Genomic DNA, 16,006 nt, shown 5'->3' with positions numbered 1-16,006 from the left:
AGGCGACGGCTTGAACAACCATGTTTGTTTGCCGTGTTTGTTCAAAGGGGTCAACCACGTTGGTCGAATATGTGCGTCATTATGACAGCCACGAGTTCGGAGCGCGGCAGATTCCATCTATGCACGCAACTTGTTGTTTGCAGTTCACTACTTATGTAGGGCTCAGATGTCACATCTTACGGTTTCATAAAGGTCAACTGCGCGCGAGTGGACCTCGGCTCGATTTAACGGGTGACGCATTCACGCTCCAAAAGAACAAGCAATACTAAAGCAATTGCACCCTACCAGTACAGAAATGATGTATTTAAATACTCTTCCTTTAGTCGGACTATTATTGAGTGGAACACCCTGCCTGAGCAAGTTGTCAATTGTTGTAGTCCTCAAAAAAAAAAAAAAAATTGGGTTGTGTTTATGTTTATACAGCCTAGAACTTGGTCTGCCTCACAGGGGCGACGAGTCTCCCAGCTGTAGATGAGAATTGTAGTCCTCAATTATTTGAAGCACAGCTGAATGAATTGTTTGGTTAAATTTTTCATGTGGAAATGTTTATTTTTTGAGCATGCGTGGGTTGCTGCAACCTACCTGCGCTCGCCTCACACGGTCAGTGCATGATTGAGTTATTTCTGTGTGTTGTTTTTTCCCCTCCTGTGTAGAACGACAGGGCCACAGTATTTCAAACGAATAAATAAATAAATTTCCAAATAAAAGCCAAAAGAAGTATGTCAAATCCTAGAACAATAAAAACCTAAAAACACTGATATCTAAATATAAAGCAGGTCTCAGAGTTTAAATCAAATACAAATCATTTGATGTGTTTCACATGTCTGTCAGACAATTCATAAAATCTACAATGGCTACCTATAGCTAGGGTTCCGCGTTTTCGGTTTCTATTTTTTTCAAAATTCGGCGTACTTTTTTCGGTGTTTATTTTAAAATTCAATTTTCGGTTTTTTTCGGCGTATATTTATGCCCTCAAAATTTTATCGGCGTTTTTCTGTGAATATACAATAAACACCAACGGTCACCGGATCAGATGATTCTTGTAGCTCTGATATTTTTGATCATTCAAAGAATAACGGCACAGATACATTGAAAAAGAAATGGACACTTTATTTGGCGAATCTGTGCAACTGTAAAAGAAACAAGAAGAAAACAGAAGTACAGACAAGTAAGATATAAAGCCTATTTCCAAAAAAAAAATTGGAACTTTACCGTCTGTACGTCACGATTACGTGATCTTATTATAGTACACACACATGTACATTCAAAAGTTCTCCTCGTTGATCCGCACTCTTTCTTCCCTGTTAATATAACCCTGAGCTTCGAGAATGCCCTCACAACGCTAACACTGGACACTGGCAGTCTGAGGATATGAAGAGCTGCCTGAGCCAAAATTGGCCCATCAACCAATTGTGACCACCAAAAGAGACACGGTGCGACGTATTGTAGCACAAGATAACATACAGAGCTTGAATCAAGTCAGTCTTCTTTACAACGAGTTAAAAAACACGCTTGTATATGGGGAGTCGGGGGTAATTCAGACTTCACGTTCGGATCGATGATGCGGCACATTCAAACCAAAACGTCGTGATGGCATCCGTGTATCCCATAAATTCGGGCACATTTCGATAGACACTGTCGTTTAATTTTTTCGCCACAGCTCTGCGGTACGACTGGAAGGTCAAAGTGAGCTTTTCCGGTTAAAACTGAATTTTAGAAAATGAATGCCACGTATTTTTATCGGTTTCAATCGAAAATGCCGAGCCTAAAAACTGACCTTTTTCGGTTGAAACCGAATTTCCGAAAATAGATTCGGCGTACTTTTATCGGTTTTTATCGGTTTAAACCGAAAACGCCGAACCCTACCTATAGCCCATAGCGACAACACACATTTCCGAAGTTGCTAGAAGTCACAAATCATTTGATTTCTTTGCAGCCAATAGAAGTATGTGCTAGATGTAACGATACAGCGTGTATCCATGCAAATGCGGTGGTCCTGTGCAACTGGGGAGAGAGAGGGTCTTCGAGGTTCCTGTTCAGTTTTGGTGGCACATGTCTCCTCTCCACTAACCAGGGAACATTTGCCTAGGTGCCTTCACGGCCCATCCTCTCCCTTTCTGGAGTAGAATTCTGACTGGCCTACACTCAAACAAGCTCACTCATAGTGGAGGGAAGGCAAATTGAGCCAAGGATCTCATCTCCTGTCGGCAACAAGTAATGTTAGAAGTGTTTGAAATGTGGGGGGGAGACTGGCAGTGAGGGTGGGAGGGACGAAGCTGGGCCCCTTCCCTTTTCCCTTTTTGTTTTTACAATTAATTGAAATGTCCACGATCTGGAGGTGCAGCCCAGCCCCATTGTTTCAATGCCTTGTCAGCAACTCTACTTATCTGAATGTTTACTATTTTCTCATTTTTTAAACTTTTGTAGGGGATGATCTGTGGACTGTTCACGAGTACGCACTCAGCATTGATGGCAGGCTCATGGTTCAGAAGATACCAGACGTCCCTACGGCATAGGCTGCGCACTCTTTGCGAGTCACTATTGCTTTAACATCTGCTACGCTGAAGGCCTGTCATCGACCCTTGAGTTCCTTCAGAGGTAATTTCCTGTTCTGTGATTTTGGTATATGTATGTGGATGCCTAGTAGGACTCCATACTTTTTATCTATATCATTTCCAGGCTTATTGTTCCTATTGAAATAAAGCAAACACCTTGCACATTTAGTGTCATAAAAGACATGGACCCACAGTTGGTACCAAGGCCGTACCCAGAAAGAAATTTCGGGGAAGGGGGGGTTTCGGGGACAACGGCAGCCATTTTGAAAATGTCTATTGTCCTATTTTCGCCTATGAATCATGTACATCGGTGGCATATAATGGAGAGTTATAGCAAACCGGAGAACCGGTCCCGGTTTGGTACCCAGTAACCGACCGGCGCCACTGCACGTGCGCAGAGGTGGAGATTAAAATCGGATGGCTGCAAGTGCACCGACCATGTACCAGCACTGTACCGGGGCTGGTCCTCCGCTTTGCTAAAAAGGTAATAAAAGGATACTTTCAAATCGCTTGTAACCTTAAGAAAAAAAACTGTCGGGAATTTAATTCCTGGTAATGGAAAGGAATAGAAGTTGGTGCATAACTTTTGCCGATTCACCTGGACGACCCTGTGTTTTATGAGAAGTCGCTAGTTGCCTTCGCCATGCCGCTACCACCAAGCCTAGAGGACCTCCGACCTACCACCGACTGCCAGCGAAATAATTTTTCACGTTCAGAGCAATCGCTCTCGTGAAGTTTTAAACCCCAGTTGCAATTCGTATCCATTCTATTCATACTTAGGTTGAGGGCACAAACAAGAAATCTGCGCATATCTTGAGTGCTTTGCGGGGTTTGGTACATCAGGGCCGTACCCAGAAAAAAAATGTCGGGGGGGGGGGGGGGGTCAGAACACCCTAACCCCCCCCCCCCTTAGTTACGGCCCTGGTTGGTACCTTCCTTCTCATTTGTTAAATAGAAGAGCACATATCTCGCTGATTCGAGAGCTGTTCCAATTGTTTCCGCCAGCTCCAAACAACTATAGCTCCCACATCCTGCACCAATGCTGTACTTTTTATTGAAATTGCACCCGAGCAGAGTCCACAGATCGAGTGCATGCGTTTCGCCGCAAGGCACTGCACATGCAAGATGGAGGCAGGTGAATAAAAACCCTTATCTGCTCTCGCAGTCAATCAAACAGCTTCAATTGCATGTATGCATAGGCCAGTGGTCTTGGTGTTTCATCTTTCAGCTGGACTGGATTGTAATAACAAAGCTCAGAAATCAATTTTAGGGAAACATTTAAGCACAAAGCTAACACTGCCTCAACCTGGCTTGTAAAGGTGAAATAAACAAGAAAATAAAAAAAATAGAGCTTATCTTTCAAACTGATTTGCCCCTTCTGACCATTACATGTCATTTTATTGTGCCCATATACAACGAAACAACTCCAGCAATATTGCATATTTTGATATGCTCCCGCTTCTCACTGTAACGTTTTTGTATACAAGCTTAGTGTTTGGTCCCACCTGTTATAACTTGTGGGTCCTCAGGTTAGGAGAGCTGCAATAGGGAGGCATGAAGAGATGCATGCGGCTCACAAGCCGCAGTTTGGCCCCTCCTGATATTCTCTTTACTAAATATTTGACTTTCTTCTAGTCTCTCCCTTCGGTCATGTATACATATGTGACACATATGACCAAATTGACTAACTTTTCAGGTTACCAACTTGGATGGAATGTTTCTTTTATGGCACTGATGCTTATTGCAGAGGTTTCCTGAGCATGAACCCTGACCGTGGCACCAGAGCCAAGCGCTCCAAGTCAGAAGTGAGCAAGAAAGTACTTAACCTGGTCAAGAAAATAGCAGAGCTGGAGTGGAATGTGTGAGGCTGTAAGTATGATTCACTACAGTGTTCACTTAATAAATGGGAAGTGGACATGAGACTCATTTTGAAGAGAAGCAGAAGAAGGTGAAACAATTCAATGAGCGTCAGAGTCCACTGTCACTAGAGAGGAAGGATAATTCTCAGAGATAGATAGATGCAGGGATACATTTACCACTAACGAAGGGTATCTGAAGGTTTTGTAACAGACCACTGTCTTAGAAACTACAAGCCTTACTCACTGGTATAGTGTGTTTGTCTGCCAGTGATGGATTTACAAAAAAAATGTCTTCACTTTGTTTTTTGCAAAAAAAGAAAAATTGAATTCGGCGCTTGATTAGTACTTCTCGTGAGTCGGCACCTTTATCAAATTATCTCTGCTGGATAGCAAAACAATGATATCACACAGCTTATTTTAGAGCAAAATTTCCGGCTGTAGACGGGTACCTTAAAAGGTTAGTTCGTGAAATATTGAAAGCAATTTTGCAGCTGTTACCCGTCTGGGAGGGGATGTGATGAGGTAGTTTACAATAATGGTTCTTCATTGATTCTGGCGAATGAGTGTATAATTTATGAAACGTTGGGGTAAAGTTGCATGAATTCTTTAATGCTGTGAAAAGGGGATGTCAGGTTTCAACAAATAATGTGTTTTGCCAGTCGAGTTTCATGGCAAAGGCCAGTGACTTACACTCTGGACAGACTGACATGTCACACTGACAGATGCAAATAGTGAATAAATGGTGGTCACTTAGCCATGATCCATGGCATCTAGTCGCCATTGTTCCAAAATAATTTGATGGCCTAGTTAATAAACATATAACACCAAACTAGTGAAAAGACTCCTTAATTTTTAATTTTATTTTTATTTTTATTAGTTTATCACCTAAGACTTTTTCTTATTATTTTTTATTATCTTTTTGTGATATATTTTTTTGTGATTTTACTTTTTTCTTTATTGTATTTTTTTTCTCTTCCTGTTATATTAGCGTCAATGTTGTCTTTGTCTTCCTCTTTCCTCTCATAAAATGTCAGTTGTAAGTAGTGCTCTGTCCTGTCTCATTCTTTCTGTGTTCGTCTTTTGCGCTGATTTTGTGCATAATTGTTCGCAGAGTCCCACCCAGCTTGTCACCATTCTGGGAATAATGGGATCACATAACCATCATTTGTGTGTGGTCACCTGTCCATACTGCAAATAGCGAATCGTTCATAGTCAGACGGTCACATAACCACACACAGCATGCATCTGAATGAGCCCAACACATTCTGACCTTTCATAGCTTTTGTGAGCATCATCAAGCTTGCCTAAATTTTTTCTTACATTGTTGTCATACTGCTCATGCCTACATTTCAGCACACATTACTTCAGCGCATTATTATAGAAAGCAGTGAATAAGACCCTGCTTCATGGCTGGACCATCAGAGTGGGCTTGAGCAAATAATCAAAATTTATTGCTGCTCTGGGCAATATACTATTCAATTTTACTTTTGTAAAATTGATACTGTGCTTTCCAGTTTGGGAATTTTCGGCATTATGTGTGGTCTGTCCAATCTAGTTAGCCGCCACCGTTGGGCGCACTCTTAACCATACACTTGTGCACCACAAAGAGGTGGTACCCACAGGTTTCACACTGATTCTGCATATCTCGTCTCGCTGTAGCAGAGGCTCATGCTTGGGAAGGAAAGTTGTCATTTAAACATATGGTCCACATGTCTTTGAATAGACAGGGAAGTTGAGAAATGATAATCTGAAAATTCTAAGTTGGTGAAGATTTCAAAAACCAAGTTGTTTGCTAGTGCAGGGTCTCCTAAAAAGTTCACGCACTGAAGCGCCGTTCACACTCTTGCAACCGAGTACGACCGAGAGAGACGAGACCGGTTTTTAATCCTTTTGCGACTTCTTAGGACCAGCTCCGCAGCAGCGCGAACGGTCCTAAGAAGTCGCAAGAGGATTAAAAACCGGTCTGGTCTCTCTCGGTCGTACTCGGTCGCAAGAGTGTGAACGGGCCTTAACATGGCCCACAAATTTGAACATGTATATTGTTTAGTGCATGGATTAAATGATGGAGATGTTAGTATTGTTGATCACAGTGTGGACATATCAAGTAGTAATATTTCTTGAACGGATATATTACTAGTTAAATTTACATGTTAGAATAAACATAAAAATCTTTGTTAAATGCAATTGTTGTGAATAACTATATTACAGAATTTTTGTCCCTAAACTTGACACTAGTGGTAACACAGGGGTGGGAAAGGAAAGCAGGCATTGTCTTCTAGTTTTGACAGGCAAACAGATGTATCTTAATGTAGTATTCACAACAGAATGAATAGGAAGTGTGCTTTCGAAATCCAAAACTTCCTTTTGTTGCTTGAAAATATATTTTTGGCTGGCCCAGAAGGTGCTCCGAAATTACTCTGACCGTTTACATCACATCAGCACTAGCTTGGAGTTACTTTCCTTAATTTTTTCAGTCTGTGGTTTTCTACTCATTCTGTTCTGTTTGAATATGTCTGTTGAAGGTCGGTCATCCTATGTGGGAACGAGGCATGCAACATGGAGCTCGAGCTCATTCAACACAAGGTCTTGGCACCAGGAAGATTTCAGCAGCCATAAGCAATGGCACTTGGGTCTAAATTTGGTGAGTATGATAATGATCGAGCACCCAGCTGCTTGTGTGAAAAAACAAATGGGGGGACACTTATGCTCGGCCTTAATGTATGACACGATAGCGGGAGGGCAGAGGGTGGAGGAGGAGAGGGGAGGTGGGGGTAAGGGCAGGGAGGGCAGCAGTGGGGAGGGGGAATCCTATGATCCCTTGCATGCACAAGGGATCGTGGCGCAAAACATCGAGGGGTTTTCTCGACATGCCGACGCTGGACGCTGGTTCTTTTGCTGCATTAACACTATTGGGTTGAAACATAACTTACCTAGAACTCAAGCATAGCTTTACTACGCTGCCTATAATTACATGAAAAAATGTCTATGTGATGCTAGAAATGAGACATGATTAGCATGCAGTCATATATTTTAAGAGAAATGATGCCATTGCTGTGCATCATTTCATGCATCTTATAGTGCATCTTATACATGGCAAATATAGGTCGATAAAATGAGAAGCATGTAAGTGGCAGCTGCATCACAAGCTGTCCATGTTTATTTTGGATATCATCTCAAATTGAAGTGCTGAGCACACTGCTTTAACCATTTGTTTATCTGAAGTGACACTAGGCACAGTGCACAGAGATTCTACACAGCTAAGCCTGACGTTCGCAGCTCGCCCTGATGCAACCGGCCACGACTATTCATATCTCTTATGGTGTGAACATGTCAGAGAAAGATTAATGGTGCCTTTTCATTAGTGCACGGTGGCAAGAGAATTGCAGTCTCTGGGGGTGGGGAAAGACTAGTTCTACGTTAGTGCCAACAACAGTCAACCAGCTTAACTAGATGAAGAGGAGGAGTAAATTTCTATGTGTGCTGCTTAATTAGTGTCAACCCCTGATTTTGAAAACAAACTCACTCAGCTCTTAAGTTGACAAATGTCTGTCTAGTAAGTGAATAGTAGGCTTTCCCATAAAATAGCTGTATTTTTGTGCAGCATTCTCTGCCAAACTTTGTGCATATCCTCTCATTCATTTGCCCAGGTATATAGGGGCTGTGCTGGGATACTGATATGGTATTCCAGAAAACCAGAATACATGTACTACATGGCTAATATATAGCTACTGAGATATAATGAAGTTTGACTTGATTAGGAGAAGGTAAGCTAGAGGGGGGGGGGGGGGGGTTCAGTTGTCACATAAAGCTTCTTTCAAACATTGTAAGCAATATCAGCATCATTAGTTTCTTTGCACAGTGAATAAAGCGTGGCTAACATTATACAACATATCTGTTAAACTGCTTCTATTTTGGCACATTTATATATGTTATATTGATGACTGGTTTCTTTCTTTTCCAGATCAGAGGGTATATGGACCTGGGTCCTCATCATCCAAGTAAATAAATGTTCTGTTTTTATTTCTATCCTACACATAATTTATGCTGTGTTCTGGCTTAATTGCTTTTGCATGTACATACACAACGATTGCATTGCAGACATGAAGACCACGCTACAATTACAATAAACAGCATGCCACATATATTACAGGCACAAAATGGCTAACCTAAGGAGACTTCATGGCCCATTGTTTGATTCATTGTCTGTTGACCAGTAGTAGGAAGTAAATCGAAGCAGCAAAACATGTGCGGTGAAATGCCAAGCATGTCGCACAATGCGGTGGGAAGATGATAGAATTCGACAATGCTTACTTATGTCGAATTTCGCATACTTTCTGACGTGTTGTACGAAGTGCTAGCGCTTCATTGTGCCAGCATTTTGCACCTTCAATTTACTTCTTACGATGGCCAACTGGCAGTGAATTAAACGGTCAACATTTTTACGGTGACCATTAAATTAGCAGTCAGTTGACCGGCAAATAAACTGCCACCATGCCGTGATCTTAGCGGCAGTCAGTAAATCTCGTTTACGGTCTGTTCAGCATCGCCCCGTAAAATTAACGGTATCTTTTTTTACTGCGACCGTTTAATTTACTGGGAGATTACGGTCAGGCAGTAAATTTGAATTTACGGTCTGCCGTATAAATTACGAGAAGTTGCTGGCAGCCAGAATGCCAGTCAACTTACCGTAATTTTGACGGCCCATTTTTTACAATAGTTTCTGGCTAAACCAAGAAACACGAGCTAAATTTCTTCTCGTATCCCATTGATTCAGTCGTAAGCAGGTCTCTGGAGTCGGCCTTTCGGCCGCACTGAACCCACCTCATGTCGGGTCTGTCCTGGATCATCTGCGACGCCTCGCTCAGAGCACGTCCCAAGACGGAACTGACAGGGAACCCGCTGAGAGCCAAGTCAATGGCCGGGTCGAAGAGTTCCTTCCACTGCAGTTTTCCCGCCAGCTTCGTGTGTAGCTCGCTGTACCCGGACACTGCCCCTGGAACCGCCACGGCGCCTGCGCCTAAAAACGCCATATTCTCGCACATTTTTGTCCCCCACGGTTCAGATGGCCGATTCACGTTGAACTTACCCAGCCCGTCTGTTGGAATGACATATGGTATATTTGAGGGGGCCATTTCTCGAGAAATTAAGACACCTGACTTCTTCCCCGATCTGAAATTTTACAGAAATCCGTTTGATTATGGCCTCTTATTCGTCATAAAACATGCCAGCGTAACCCGCCAAAAATAAGCTGTAGTGCCCTCATATTGCCCTATATTACAACACCTGACGTCACGTTTTCAATGCTGCCCGAAGAGCCTCTGGGCCCATCAAACCAAATTTAAAACATAAAAAAAAGAAAAAAAAAAGTTTTGTGTGTTGGGTTATTGGTTTAGATGTGACTTTTAATGTGCTCAACCAATTTCGACGCAAATCAGTGATTATGACTATTTTGCCGGAGCTCCCCTTTAAGCGCATGGCATGGCTCGTTGTGTACGACATGCTTGCTCCATGATTGGTTCTTCGTCGTGGTTATCGGCTAAAGCCTCAACCTGATTGTCTGCGGGGCGGTGGGAACTTGCTCGAGATTTGCCATGCCCTGCCTTTCCTAAGCTGTCAGCGACTGTCGTCTGCTTCGATCTTGCGGGGACGTCAAAATGACTTCGACCTCTGATTGGCTTTGACTGAAAGGAAAGTGGGTAGACCTCGATCCTAGATACCTGGAGGTCTACCCACAATTGCTTTTCAATCAGCCAATAAGAGCTCGGCATTCCGACATCATCGCAACCCCTGTGCAAGAAGCAGACGAATTTTCGCTCCGTATATTTGTATCCCGTGACACGAAAGATGCCTTACTGGTTGTAATGCACGGCCAAGAATCCCCCGCCGATGCCCATGACGTGAGGCCACACGACGCCCATGCATAGCAGGCTGGCGACCGCGACGTCGGCGATGTTTCCTCCCAGGCTGATGATTTTTCTGGAAAACCGGATAGATGCCTCTGCGCATGCGTACACCCTCTCCCGCGACCTTGCTTCACGTTGTCGCCATTTTCGGAGGGTATACACCGCCCCGCGCACGGCCAACCGTCCTTCTTGACGATTCTATTTTCCGGCGTCGGTAATATGGGGTATAAAAAGCAGCAATGAAAACTGACACACAACTGCACGGTGCCGCACTGCTTTCTGACGGGCTGAGGGATGCTGGGTCGCCTTTCATTTGCTAGTCGAAGAGGGCAAGGGTACGGCAGGGGAGGATTTATGGATCAGCCCTAGTGGGGGGGGGGGGGGGGGGGGGAGAGGGAGAGGGAGATGAGAGATGACATTCCGGGATAAACGTTCCCCATTTCTATTTTGTTGACCTAATATCTGCTGTCACCCGGGAACGTAACCATTTCTACAAAAAAAAAACAAAAAAAACTGGTGCATGTAAATTTTTAGTTAAAAAAAGTTGCTTGGCGGGGTTTAGGGGAAGCGTGACACGAAGTATAAGGAGTTGGTACTTCTTAATGCGCTCGTCTCTTTCGATCACCAGGTGGAGCACACCGAGAAATCTGGAGCGTCGACTTTCTCGCAAAGCACTTGGCAGAGCCGATCGCTGCAATAGACCCGTTTCAAAAGTCCATCGGGCAACACTGGTGCTCGCCATTTCTTGGGAACAAAGCGCGTGATTCGATCCGAGTCCTCGTCGAACGCTGACGTCACACTCGTGTCCAATACATGAGAGTACGTGACTCGATCGAACAGTGGCGGGTAGGCGATGTCGCGGACTTTTGAAAAGGGTTCATTTATGGTAGGAGCTCGGCAAATGACAGGGCTGAAAGTAGGTTTAGGCCCGAAAAACAGCCTGTGCTGTGGCACTGAGTACGGTGAAACGTCGTGCATTTAGATTTGTTTGGTCAGTACACACGACGGAATGTCTGAACTATTTATACCCCTGATTTTGAGAATATCCCAGTTAGGAGCCGTGCATTTCCTCCAAGACATCTCATTGTATGACACAAAAAAAAATATTCCACATACAAACAAACAGATCTTCCTACAAGAGCTGTGGCCCGTGAGTTGCGGACATGCGCAGGAACCCGTTTCCGAAATGCGCCAAAGCATCTGCGCGCGCGATGGACTAAGTATTGATGGGCAGAGCCGTAAATGTAGAGAGTTTGGCCATTCGTTGGGAAGTATAGGAGACGAATGAGGAGGCGCCATTGGCCAAAGCGGGCTGGGCGTGTTCCAGGGCGTCTTCAGAAATTCGAATGTGACCAACCAGAAGCCGGAAATAATACCCTGGCGGTGGTCGCAAGAAACAAACCTGATAACTGCATTGGAGTAACTCTCAATGGCTGAAAATATGGTACACGTGATGTTTCAATCACGTTAATCCAAAATGATGGTGGAAGGGTGCGACTAGCGAAACGATCGACATGATCCGTACGCCAAGCGCCCAGGGCCGGGAATTTGCCGTCCGAACGGTCACACTCTATCCGCGCAAAACAGAGTTGCGCGGCGCATTCGTTTCTTACATCTTTCTGCATGATCATAATCAAAACAACACGTGCACCCTATTTTCAACCACAAAGAGTTACTACACTTCACTCTTATGCGTTTATTAAAACCATATACGAACATAGACTTTTGATCAGAACTGTTTGCCGCTACCACCGCTAGGGGATTCTTTTCGGCTTCTGGTTGGTCAAGAGAGCACGCCAAGCCCTCTTTCCGACTCTGCCGTACGCCCTGACTCTGCCCGCACCTCCCATTGACCAAACTCTCTCAATACACGGCTCTGTTGATGGGTATACAGCGGCTAAACTCTTTGAATTGGGCAGTGGCTCGCGCCACCTAGTGTCCTTCGAATTGGGCGTTGTTTCAAGTCGTTCGCGCGAAGCGATAAACATGAGTTGACGTGAACGAAAAGTTGAAAACAGGCATCGAAGAGCAGGAAAAATCTTCTACATTAAATTTGTAGAAAAACAACTACAGAAAGAAGAAACAAACAGAAAAAGATAAAAAAAAGTGCGGCTGCCCACCTGGCCACCGGACTGCACTCTTTGGCGTCGACAGCAACGGCCCATTGGTTGTAACACTCGAAATTGGACTGTGGACGTTTCGCCAGTATGAATGCAGCCGTAATCAGCATCAACCCAAGTATCCCGATGAGGCTGCAGCAGACGGTACAGCACACAGCTAGCTTGTCGTCACCCATGGCAAGATATGTGAGGCCTGAAACAAGGTAATGGGGGGGATGACATATACAGCGAAGTGCAGACAGCCTAGAAATGTGGTGAGATGCTGCACTGCCTGAGTAGGACTACCTTAGAGTCTAACGAATAGTGGCAAGATTGGGAACTGTATATACAATGACTGGAAGAAGCTAGGGTTCGATGGAAACCACCTTGTACCGTTGAACGACAAAAAGAAGATCTAAATATCGGACAAAGGGAGAAAAGCGGGCTTCACTTGCTCAACCGTGCCTGGCTTTCCTTCTTTTCTTCTTTTTCTTCAACCTTTACGTCGCTTTCAGTTCTGATAAAAATATCGACGCAAAAACTCGGGGAGGAAAAGAATTCTTCCGCGTGAATGCAGGTTGCCGGGAAAAGTGGGAGACTTAAAGGGACACTGACACCCCCCAAAACTTTTTTTTCATTTTTTGCCAGGGGCTTTATTATGGTGTCGGAGGACTACCCAATTAATATTTTGCAACAGAGTAGCGTATTTTTTTAATAAAGCCGAAAGACGCAACTGCTCGAAACCGAAACCGAAACCCGACGGAGGTCGGAGAAGTGGAGAGAAGAGAGTGAGTGGCGGAAGTCACGTGGCTACACCCGACCGTGCGTTTTTTTTTTTTTGTTTGTTTTTTCTCCTCCCCGTAGCAGACGACACGACATGCGGCGTGCGATGCGGCGTGCGGGAACTGCTCGCCGGGCGATTCTTTTGCAGTTATGTTTGTTCCGCTCGTTGTTCTGTACTCCAAGATGAGTTGTTTTGTACATTGAGGAGTCGGAGATGAGTAGTGAGTGCCCGTGGTGAATTTCCATGACCGGCTCCGAAAAGAATACACCCAAGATGTTGCGTGAAGAGCTGGCTCACATGTCCTGCGTCCGAAAAAAAAGTGGCATTGTGCTACAGAGTTTCCGAAAGATCAACGGGATCGGGACCATTGGCTGGCTGCAGTTCCTGTAGAACATATACGGGCACCTCGGAAAGCGGACGCTACCTGATTTATATGCTCCTTGCAGTTTGTGGAAAGTGATTACATTGAGTTCGCAGGTGTCAAAAAGGAAATCCCATACCATTTAATTCAGCAAAGTATCGTCCGCAACATTTGTTTGTTATTTTTTGTTTGTTTCTTCAGTGATGATTGTAAAAAAAGAAAAAAAGGTATGTAAACATTGGGAAATGTTTGAAAAAAAAAAAAAGTTTCACGGGGGATCGAACTCTGTCCTACCGCGTGTGAACCGGACGTCTTTCCCACCGAGCTACTGGGGGATCTCTTTCCTCTGGGACCTCTTTCCTTTGTAATAATTCAGCCGGTAAACTGTAAGTTGGAAAGTTTGCTGTCGATTTTTCTCTAGCAAAAGCACTCCTGAGTCGAAGTCGGGAAGCACCACGCTTTGGGGACATTCGCACCTAGTAAAGAAATCGTACGCGTGCATATTCAACTCGAAGTAGACACGTCGTGCTTGACGTTTGCGCGAGCGATGTCTTCAGCCACGAGAAGGGAGCGACGGCTCGGCGACGACTTCGTGCAAATCGGCTTGGTGGCCGGGCGTGTCGTACGGGATGAATACAAATTCTTTTGATCTGTCCCAAATTTCTCTTTTAAAGGCAGACAAAATTCGCCGGTACCGCGAACGACAGTTCTGAAATAGAGGTCCCACGCCCGTCGTCCGCTGCCATCGCCATCCCCGCGAGTCCCACGATACGCGAAACGACGAACGCACAGAATGCTTCCGGTTGTCTGTGGAACTTTTTTTTTTCAATCAACGTATTTACAGCTTTTTAGAAGCCACAAAAAATGGGTTTCATATTTTTTTCTATTTTTAATATTGAGTGTGTGCCTTCAGTGACCCACGACTTTGATTAAATTTGGTGGTCGCATCGATACCTTAGAAAACGGCCCGTGACCTCGAAAAAGAGAGTGAGCGAGACTCGAACCGGCTAGTTCTTGATCGGCTGTTTTCGGGCGGAAAGAAACCGAATTTCGAGCCGCAAATTCTGTTCTGGGTAGTTGAGCTCTCATATGACACGTACAACTAAAAACCTCAGCGAGCATAAATACCCTGTCAGTGTCCCTTTAATCACTGGACATCGAAACAATAAATTTTACTCTCTGAATTATTATTTTAATTATATGTGTATACAATGTATTTTATATATTTTTCTTTTCCTTCAGCGTCATAGTTGACCCCGTAAGTGTGACGTCACCGCTCCAAACAAACCGTTGCTAGGGGCTTTGTAGCTCCGAAAGAACGATTGGTCAAAAATCAGACGTGGAACTGAAACTTCCAAAGATAATAAATAAAGGAAGCCTAGATTTCACACGTAGGACGGCAGAAGTTTGCCGAGAATCGGCTGTTTCTGAAATATTTGCGACGGCAACTTCTGGCCCTCGGGACGCCTTGAAATGCGCCTGTTGCAGACAGGTTGCAGACGACAAACGCATGACGAACGCACACGGAGTATGCCGTCTGCAAGATTCCATAAACCCCTGCATGCAACATGGCGCGCGTTGCACACTGGGAACTAGTTGGCCAGGCAGGAGAGTGGCATGGTTTCGGTTTCGATCGACACGTCGACAAGAGATTATACACAGAGCGTGGACTATAAACCTCCGTTATCTCATGTTTTCTGTTCCCGAGAGCGTCATTTGAACAAAAAGTAAGGGCGCAAACGAACTGGTGTACATTGCACATGGTTGAAAAAAACCCCGAGACTGCGGGTAAACGACACAACACTAAAAAGTCTCTAACACAGCTGAAATTTTTATTTTCCAAACTTGGTTATATGCCCCGCCCCGCCTATATAACCAAGTTTGGAAAATAAAAATTTCAGCTGTGTTAGAGACTTTTTAGTGTTGTGTCGTTTACCCGCAGTCTCGGGGTTTTTTTCAACCAGCGTCATTTGTTGTCTCTAAACTAACCTAAATGGCCAGACCTCGAAGCTTTAAAACAAGTTATACGTCTCGGGCTCGAAGCCCGAGACGTATAACTTGTTTTAACGCATGCTTGTTGTATTTTTGTACTTCAGCCTCTCTGTTAGTGTTTCGAGGTATGGTGGACGAGCCAGTGCTGAAAATCTTGACGCTGCGAAGCTCGGGGATCTTGCTTGTGTACGAATCAACAAGCTGTACCAAGCAATAAGTATGCATACATCGAGCTCGCGCCTTTACATTAGCGTTGTTGATCAGGAAGTATGTTTGTTTCGTGTGTCCATAGACGAAATATACCTTTTTGTAATTACTGTTTTTTTTTTCTTTTTAATACGCCTGAGTACGCAAGGTAAAACTCGGAGTCGCCATTGAAAAGCTGCATTTGAACACACTTCTCATCTCTTATCTGTACTGCCCCGCAGCACTGCACGAAGTCAAGTCCCCACC

General features: G+C 44.3%; 1 protein-coding gene and 1 long non-coding RNA gene across 2 annotated transcripts in view; one reads left to right on the top strand and one right to left on the bottom strand.

Moving 5' to 3' along the window:
* Nucleotides 1-12,624, bottom strand: part of LOC121834814 (glutathione hydrolase 1 proenzyme-like) — a 40,408-nt gene extending 27,784 nt beyond the window's left edge. Inside the window, exons 1-4 of the mRNA XM_042288627.1 lie at nucleotides 12,438-12,624; nucleotides 10,268-10,390; nucleotides 9,501-9,583; nucleotides 9,236-9,431 (exon numbers count right to left, since the gene is read on the bottom strand). Coding sequence (XP_042144561.1) covers nucleotides 9,236-9,431; nucleotides 9,501-9,583; nucleotides 10,268-10,390; nucleotides 12,438-12,613 — 578 coding nt within the window. The 5' untranslated portion in view covers nucleotides 12,614-12,624. The remainder of the gene's footprint in view (nucleotides 1-9,235; nucleotides 9,432-9,500; nucleotides 9,584-10,267; nucleotides 10,391-12,437) is intronic.
* LOC121834839 lies at nucleotides 2,428-8,447 on the top strand. Its single transcript, XR_006077347.1, has 4 exons — nucleotides 2,428-2,598; nucleotides 4,303-4,424; nucleotides 6,937-7,055; nucleotides 8,376-8,447. It is a non-coding gene; the product is annotated as an uncharacterized LOC121834839 (long non-coding RNA).
* Nucleotides 12,625-16,006: the final 3,382 nt, after the last annotated feature.

The sequence above is a fragment of the Ixodes scapularis genome, unplaced genomic scaffold, assembly GCF_016920785.2.
Source record: "Ixodes scapularis isolate PalLabHiFi unplaced genomic scaffold, ASM1692078v2 PGA_scaffold10__122_contigs__length_95168666, whole genome shotgun sequence".
NCBI lineage: Eukaryota > Metazoa > Arthropoda > Arachnida > Ixodida > Ixodidae > Ixodes > Ixodes scapularis.
Note: the sequence above shows the minus strand (reverse complement) of the source record. Positions and strands in the feature narration are given on the sequence as shown.